Raw genomic sequence first — 8,634 nt, 5'->3', positions numbered from 1 at the left:
TGGTGATTGAACATTGCTTCTGATTGGTTAAACAATTCTTCATCTTCCTGATCGAGTTCCCACATCATCCTTGAGGAAGAAGAAGACATTGTAAGAAAGAAACAGAAACTATGAATAATGATACAAATTTTTGTGAAGAAGGAAGCAGAAACTATGAATAATGATAGAGATCTTGAGAAAATTGGTGTGAGATTTGTGAGGATGGATGGTGGATTATATGGAGGATTCAGAAATGATTAGGTTGTACATAATGCCACGTGGCATGTCGTCATTCGTTAAAAATCTGATGGAAATCTATCCTCAAAGATTGTGAACAGATTATGACACGTGGCGCGACGTGATTGGTTAATAATCTTATCAGAAATCCATCACCAATAATTGTATTTTCGGATAATGACACGTGGCATAACGAGTACGATTAAAAAATTTATCGGAAATCCATCCCTAATAATTGTCTTTTCGGATTTTATGACAAGTGATGCAACGACAACGATTAAAAATCTTATCCGAAATTACAAATAAAATTATTTTGTATTATTTAATAATACTTCGGATAATGACACGTAGCGCAACGAGAACGATTAAAAATCTTATCCGATATTACAATTAAAATTATTTTGTGTTATTTTATAAATAAAAAAAATACTAATATTTTATTGTCTATTGCCAGGGCTATTGAAGTGTAACGGTGGAGATGCAAATGCTATTGCCAGGGCTATTACTGTTCACTAAGGGCAGTGACTGTTCATTAGGTGGATTGAATAGTGCATAGCTTGGGGGGAGGGCTCCAACGCTGGAGTTGCTCTTAGGATCTTTCTGATACGGGCGATGGGTAACGTGCCACATGGACGAGAAATCTTTTGTGTCGTCCAGATATATCTGCTTGTATATACACCCTTTGATTTACTCTTCCATTCAATAAATATATACATGATAGCAAAACTTTTACTATATTACGATATGTGACATGTATCGTAGCAATTAACAATTATAATGTAAAATCTAACGAATAAGAATTAACCAATCAGAAATTCCAATACATCTGAAGAATAAAAATTGAACAACCAGAAATTCCGATGCAGTCCCCTACATTATAGAGAAGGAAAATCCACAACCCTCTTAAAAGCTAAAGTGAGTGGTGTGGTCATCTTCCATCAAATTGACCCTTGAAAGATGATCAAAAGATCCATGGAAAGAAATTTGAGTTTCTTTTTTGAAAATTTTTCATGGTGGAACCCAATTTGGTCATGAATCGTGATCATTAAATCTATAAGCAATAATAATTAATGTATATTATGAAGAGAAGCATGGGTTAAAGAAACCTACAAATTAAAGGTCGGAAGCTTTTAAGCATTTTTCAAGTGTTTAAGCTTGAGAAATCTCAATAATTCATTGTCCACTATTTCACAAACTAATAAAAAGTTTTTGCCAAATAAGTGTCCAACTTTAGAAAAGCATGATTATAAATGTAATTAAAGAATTTAGAAGAAGCATGCATTAGATAAACATTATAAAAAAAGAAGTTTCAGGTTGAGCAAAAAGAAGCTCAACTTTCTTTTGGTATAATTTAAAAAAAAAAGAAATTAAAATGGGAGGTGATTTTCACATTATTTTTTACCATCCTTATTTAATTTTTATTGTCAAATTCAATAAATTATACATAATCAACGGACATAATTAACAAAGGTGTGTGATAAAAAAAGGTGTGCGCTTTAAAATTAACAAGTTTATTAACTTATTATGCCCTATGTACTTGTGGATAGGCTTGACAATTTCTTGCCTCACCTGTTAATCCAACACAAAATGAAACGAAAATAATAGGTTTTGGGTTAACTTGTTAACGAATTGGGTCGTTATCCGGTCTTCCGTTAAGGACTCGTTAAGATAATGGTATGAAACGTAAACAACTTGACCCATTTACCAGGTCTAGATATTAGGCATGACAATATTTTGCATAACCCGTTAACCAGTTCCGAGTCAACTAGTTAACAGGTCGAGCCGTTATCGAGTCACTATTAAGAACCCATTAAGATAATGGGTTTAACACGACTCAATATGCTAAGATAACGGATATGACACAAAAAATGAGACAAACAAGACAAACATGATCCGTTGCCAAGTCTACTTGTGAATGTCAAACGAAAAATTGTTAGCCAATTATGAAAACAGTACAACTTTTTGATCCACTAACAAAAGCAATTTCTATCTTTGCATGTGACAAAGTGTCACACTTCGAACCCCTACTACACAACTGCGGCCCGAAGGAAGGGTGGTAGTGTTCAATGATGGCCACCACATCTAAACCTCGACAAACCTTCGTGAGGAGACAATAGAAAAGTTGAAACTCTCTCACAGATTCCGTCGCTGCGCATGCTCGCCTTATCCTACAAATTTGCTACATAAGACAGCTTACAGTTCCGGTAATTCCAATGACAGCGACAATTTACCCTACACTTAAGCTCGAACCTACTCTTTCCCTTTCAGCCTCCTTTATCTGAAAAACAAGGGTCTACCAACCATTCAGAACTTAGATACCCTTCCTGCATCCCATCCCACGATCGCCCTTTTAATTTTCATATAACAGGAACAAAAAGTTGCGCTGCGGCTTAAACTGATCCAGAATTTACATGTAGTGCTTTGAATAAGGCACTAGACGAAAGAATATCAGGAGAGGAAACATGAACTTTAGCTACGACTGGGAGATATAGGGAATACTACGACCCTAGCACGAAAGGGTTTATCTGAAGAACATAAACTCAGCTGTTTCTTCCAATAATTTTCATTATTACAAGGAAAGATTGCAAATGTTCGGGTGGTTGTTTTGACACTGCCTGCCTGCCAAAGCAATGACATTATATCACAGATTTTGACATCACTTTCCATATTGACCCGTAACAAATGTATTTCACTAAAAAAAGGGAAGTGGTATACTAGAGCACAGTATTGCAGTGCAAAAAGATTCAATTGCATGTGGATTTTGAATCGTACGTGACAACTGACAAGCTATGCAGCGTGTGCCAAACATTTATGTTGGTTGCCAATGTAAGGAGAACAATAATGAACTAACAGGGCAAGTAATTATGTAGTATACAATACCCTGAATGATGGAACTTCACGATGAAGATGCTGAAAGTACTTGTCAGGGCGCCAACCGCTCAATTTTCCACACTTGTTGTCCATTGATCTCTTCAGGAGAATATCGTAACCTATCAAGAAAAAATACGTTAGAGACATTTGAGCAAAATATGTTATGTTCCCTTCAGTTGCACATCCATATAGTCAACTCTTATTCCATCACATCATTGTTCAAAACACAACTAAGAAAAATTCTTTTATTAACAGACTAAAAAACCAATAGTTGCTAGTACCAAGTCAATCCGTCAACCAAACTTATATCTGAGCTAAAGTTCATATCCAAGCCAGTGGAAGGAAAATAGTACAGATTTCTACACAGTTATACGTGTCCAGGATCCAGAACCAATTTTTTTTTTAATTTTTCCTTTTTCAGCCCATATCTGCTCCATGCACTTGTTACAGGCTATCTGTCGACACTCAAGCAAAAGAAATGGAAGAACGAGCCATCATAAAGGGGATAGAAACCACCTGTCATGCAAACGAGATTTTTGGCCTTGCCAAAATTCAAACATCTCTGGCTTAAGTCTGTATCCTCCCCAGTTTTTAGGTTTTGGAATTAAACTTCTGCACCAAGAAAAAACAAATGGAATCTAATTTCAGAGTACATAAATAGAATGCAAGTTAGTTTCCAATCTATTTTAAGGTTGTTCGGAGAAGACTGTAAACTTATTGCAAACAGCTGCACCTATGATCCATGCGGCATATAAGATGGTTATAGGGATTGGGGCAAGGACAATTATCTGTGAATATTTGCATAAAGCTCTTAGATATCCATATTACTTACCCATCAGAGAACTTTTCTTCTAGTTCTTTGTATTGGTCATACAGAACATGCCTTCCGGGAACAACAGTGCTCTGGGTAAGAATATACCAATTATTTAGATTCCTTAGAGAAAATTTATACTATCGGTAAAATAGAGAAAGAAAATGGAATAGTAGTACAAATGATAATCAAACTGTAAATCTTTCACCTTTTACTTCCCATAAATTGTATAACCTTTTTCTACCTTTCAAGTGATTTTACAATTTAGTCTAGCTCGTAGTTTAAGATTCCACCAAACAACTAATCTACCACTGGCCATGCAGTTACACTAATTTGGTTTGATAATATAGGTAAATTTATATTGGAAAATGGAAAGCAAAAAATGAAGAAACCTACAGTGAAAGAAGTTACTTATCAAAAATTATTTCCTCACACCCCTTTTCTCCTTATGCACACCCATGTTTATTTATGTCCCTTGACTCACCCTTAATCTATTCAATCCAAAGACCAGAAATATACAGGGTATGCAGGGGGTGACAATAGGTGCAAGGAAATTACTTCCCATATTATCAGTTTAAACTTTATTACATATAACTTCCACTGATTCTGGAGGAAAATTTGCGAGCCTTCAAAATCAATACAAAATTTATGCGGCAATCGAGAAAGAACGTGTGTCCTATCAAGGGTAGTGAATTCATTAAATATAAGAGAAGATAGAGGTGAAACAAACCTGCTTGCTAACTATTGCTCCAATCTGACTGCCTCGAGGACGGCTATGGAAGTATTGATCAGATTCCTCATCAGAAACTTTCTGCACAGACCCTTCTACTCTTACCTATAAACCAAAGATGATGTTATGAGACGATCTTCATACATGAAGATCATCAAAACAGAAGCCCCTCATCCAGTTTTTCTGATGTCAGAAGCTAAAATATTTATTAGGAAGCCACCAAGTACAAACCAATGTAAGGCCAAAAAAAAGTAGGTTAACCTAGGCACACAAGCACTATAGGCTAATTCTAAAAGCATTAGCCTCAAAGTGAAAAAAAAAAAAATATTTACCTGCCGATTAAGACTATCCCAGTAGAAAAGAAGAGATGCATGAGGATTTTCAGACAATTCATGTGCCTTTCGACTTTCATAGTTTGTGTACCTGTACAAATTAATACCATTGAATTGAGAATATTATAAGCATTTTCATTAATAACATCATATCTTCCTTGTTGATATATGTACAGCCTCAATAATAACAGTCGGATACTAACCAGACAAAACCGTTCTTATCAAATCCTTTGAGCAATACCATTCGTGACGAGCTGTAGAAGAAACTAATTTATGTTGAGTAAACTATTAACAGGTTATAATACATGTATGAGAAAAATCATTTTAATATCCAAAACGAAAAATGCAAAGAACGAAACTTAAGGACCTATGGTGAAAGCAATAAAATAGTCATGTCCAACATGTAAGAACATATGAAACATAAGTTACTGTTGATAAAAGATACATAGTAACAAAGGAAACAGATATCACATTTTTCCGTTCTTGGCAGCCGTTGACAATGCCATAGCATTTGGTTCCCTCAAACCAGCAGCCACTACATCGTCGAACCATTTGCGGAACTGTAAAATAATTAAAGGCTTACTGTAAAAAATGAGGGACACCTTTTGCAACTAAATCTGACATAATTGAAACCAGCTAGACTTGGACATTGAATCTGTACCTGATCAAAGGGGTCAGCCTCCACCTGTTCCTCAAGAAACTCAGGCGAAATATAGTTCTCTCTTAGAGCTGATATATCAACTTGTGGAGACCTTCCAATACGGACACACATAGAAGTGCCTGGATATGGTGGAAGGCGAAGCTTATATTTAACGGCAATAGATGGTGGGACAAATCTACCACCCAGAAAATGGTGTGGACCAAAAAATTTCTTCGCACACAACTTTGGAGCAGTCAGAGAAACCTGGAAAGTAGCAAGTTTGCATCAACAGGATGGCTTATTGTATATAAAGAAATACACATGTACATATAAATAGATGTATATTTAAAAAACGAATCACAAAGCACAATTATTTGTAGCCAAGACTACATTGAGAGTTATTACAACATACCAACATGTCAGGCTTAATGCCTTCAACACCACCATCCCCTTCGACATGCCACCCAGATGGAATATCTATGGAAACAATGACAGACGACTTTTCGCAAGTTTGGTCATATTTATTTACACAAACAAGCTTTTGGATCAGGTTATCAAAAGGAGGCCTTGGGGAACCTGAAGTATTACAAAAGTATTGCAGTTAGATATATCATATAACCCAACGAAAAATAAACCACAATCATCAACAAGTTAAGAAACTCTAATCAGGATGATAATTATTAAGTGGTTTGATGTCAGGGTCCTGCACATATAAAAAGGAGAAAAGACTGATAAATCAATTGTTAAGATTTTGTTGAAGGCCTATAACTTATCTGAGAAAATTGAGCAGTCAGATTTAATCCTAACATTTTCAGAAATTTTAATGGACCCCATCATGAATACCACAACTAACTTTTGCACTGAATTCTTATAAAGTTGTCATAATTGTGGCAACATGTGATTTGAACATGAATGAACTAAAGAAGTGGGAATTGACTATGACCAATAAATTCATAGAAAAGAACCTAGTCTGTTCTTGGTCGGAGAAAAGTACTTATGTTTGATTCCAATATAATGATCCAATAGCAACATAACTGAGATGCCATCAAGCTGAACGGCCATAGAATAGTATAGTTTATCCTACTGGATGAGGTCTGTTAAGTCTTCCTATCCAGTTGAGCAAATTTGATATTGACACTTTATGAGAGAAATAACAACCCAGACATTCCTTTGACAGACAGCAGAGCAAAGTAATCTTAGGTGCCACTATTCATATGTTTAGGATGTAAATTATTTCCGACTTACCATGTCAGTTTCTTATACTTGGGACAACAATTGAAGGAGAATCAGAATGATTGTGTCAACAAATTTGTATTGGCATGCTTTCTAATTACAGAAAAATCGATTTGCCCAGAACGAAATAAGTAATAATTACCATGGAATGAGAAACCAAACATTGCATCTACAATAATGTCAAAGTCCTTTGATAAGTCCAACGGCAGATCTTCCACTGAGATGAAAGGGACTGAGAGTGATTCCAGCTGCAAAATTACATCATCATATAAGAACATTTTCCAAAATAATGATTATGAGACAAATCCAACAGCCCCCATACATCTGTATGTATAATATAACCCCGCATTCAAGAGTTTTCAACTTTAAGTTGTATTCCATACTTGGGTAACAAGACCAGCATAAAGAGGCTTGGCAGTACGCCTTGGATAACAAACAGACGGCTTATATCCAAAGTGATGCAGGTGACGAGCAGCCACAAGACCATCACCACCGTTGTTTCCAGGGCCACAAATTGCGAGGACACGGTTATACTCACTCGGTTTATAGACCTGTCAAATAAAATATATAGAAACAAATATAAACCATCATGTAACCCGACTGCAGTTCCTCAGCACTCCACTAAATGAACATTTTTAACACCTAGAAGCATCACGAAATAGTCGATGAAATAAAAAAAAACAAGTGGGATACTTATATCCGAAAAAAAATGAGTTCAATTCAATTGGTAGTACATGTGCATGATCATCGTCAAGAACAGCAACAATCAAAAAATGTAACAAACAAGAAGACAAGTGGGATGCGAATATCCGAAACCCGAAAACAATTAGTTCATTCAATTGGTCACACAAAACATAGCAAACTGTAAAGAAAGAGAAAAGCATTTACCTCTGCAATGGAAGTGGCGACGCTCAAACCAGCCAATTCCTACAAAATTGAACAAAAACCCAGAAATGAGATCGTCAACAATTCACTATTAACCGAACCCATCATACAAAAATTACGAAAAAAAAAAGGAAAAAGAAGAGTGACTGACCATTAACTGGTCGACGCTGAAGCCGAGAGGACCCATGAGAACCTCATCGATCTCAGCAGCTTCACGCTGCGTCAGGTACGATATATCCTCCGGATACTGCATGCTGGGTGCTGTGTGTACTGACCCAACTCCCGCTGCACCGCTGGGGTTAGAACAAAACGCACGAATTGCAGGGCTCCGAACTGGTTGAAGAAATGCCTGGAAATTTAACGATACAACATATTAATTCACTGAATTTCTGGTTCGAGAGAGACAGAGAGAGTTAGAAGCTTACAGAGGTAGAAAGACTGGAGGGAGGGATGTGGAAATAGGTGTAAGCGTTGGAAATGGTGGGTTTAGGAATGGGATGGGACGAGAGTGATTGGGTCAGGATGAGGAGACGTGTCATTTTTCTGGTTTTTCGTGCCAATGACCACATTGGTCTGCGACTGCGAGCAGAGCTTGCTTTCTTTGCATCACTGATTCGCCTCTTCTTCTTCTTCTTCTTATTCTTCTTCTTATTCTTCGAGTTGTGTGTGAGGTTGTGACGAATGGCAAAGATCGGGTAGCAGGCAAAGTTCACATTAGTGTCAACTGAATGTGACACAGTGAAGAACTACTGTCGCTAATGATACAGTTCCAGTAAAAAAAAAAAAAACACTAGATAAACTATGTGCCAAGCATTTATCAAACGAGTAGTGCATTTTTTAGAGACAGGCCGAATGCCCTTTTCCAACAGCATCAATATTGTCATCAACTTGTCGATCATCATATGCACAATATTTC

General features: G+C 36.5%; 1 protein-coding gene across 1 annotated transcript; it reads right to left on the bottom strand.

Moving 5' to 3' along the window:
- Nucleotides 1-2,744: 2,744 nt before the first annotated feature.
- On the bottom strand, nucleotides 2,745-8,393 carry LOC137718307 (pyridoxine/pyridoxamine 5'-phosphate oxidase 1, chloroplastic-like). Its single transcript, XM_068457829.1, has 14 exons — nucleotides 8,144-8,393; nucleotides 7,870-8,067; nucleotides 7,722-7,760; nucleotides 7,217-7,384; nucleotides 6,976-7,081; nucleotides 6,013-6,176; nucleotides 5,622-5,864; nucleotides 5,432-5,520; nucleotides 5,164-5,214; nucleotides 4,961-5,051; nucleotides 4,629-4,733; nucleotides 3,920-3,990; nucleotides 3,604-3,699; nucleotides 2,745-3,206 (listed from the first exon to the last, which is right to left on the bottom strand). Exons 1-14 carry the CDS (start codon nucleotides 8,285-8,287, stop codon nucleotides 3,140-3,142), a joined length of 1,632 nt encoding a protein of 543 aa, XP_068313930.1. The 5' UTR covers nucleotides 8,288-8,393; the 3' UTR covers nucleotides 2,745-3,139.
- Between the last annotated feature and the right edge of the window lie 241 nt (nucleotides 8,394-8,634).

Source organism: Pyrus communis, chromosome 15 (genome assembly GCF_963583255.1).
Source record: "Pyrus communis chromosome 15, drPyrComm1.1, whole genome shotgun sequence".
Taxonomy (NCBI): Eukaryota; Viridiplantae; Streptophyta; class Magnoliopsida; order Rosales; family Rosaceae; genus Pyrus; species Pyrus communis.
The sequence above is the reverse complement of the archived record's forward strand: the minus strand, read 5'-3'. Positions and strand labels throughout refer to the sequence as shown.

Bases quoted from the DNA above. Each gene is read 5' to 3' on its own strand.
- LOC137718307 (XM_068457829.1), bottom strand. From the start codon at position 8,287: ATGTGGTCATTGGCACGAAAAACCAGAAAAATGACACGTCTCCTCATC. The intron at 8,068-8,143 runs GTAAGCTTCTAA...TTAAATTTCCAG, and splicing joins CCTCCAGTCTTTCTACCTCT to GCATTTCTTCAACCAGTTCG. The intron at 5,215-5,431 runs GTGATATCTGTT...TTTCTTCTACAG, and splicing joins GCTGCCAAGAACGGAAAAAT to CTCGTCACGAATGGTATTGC.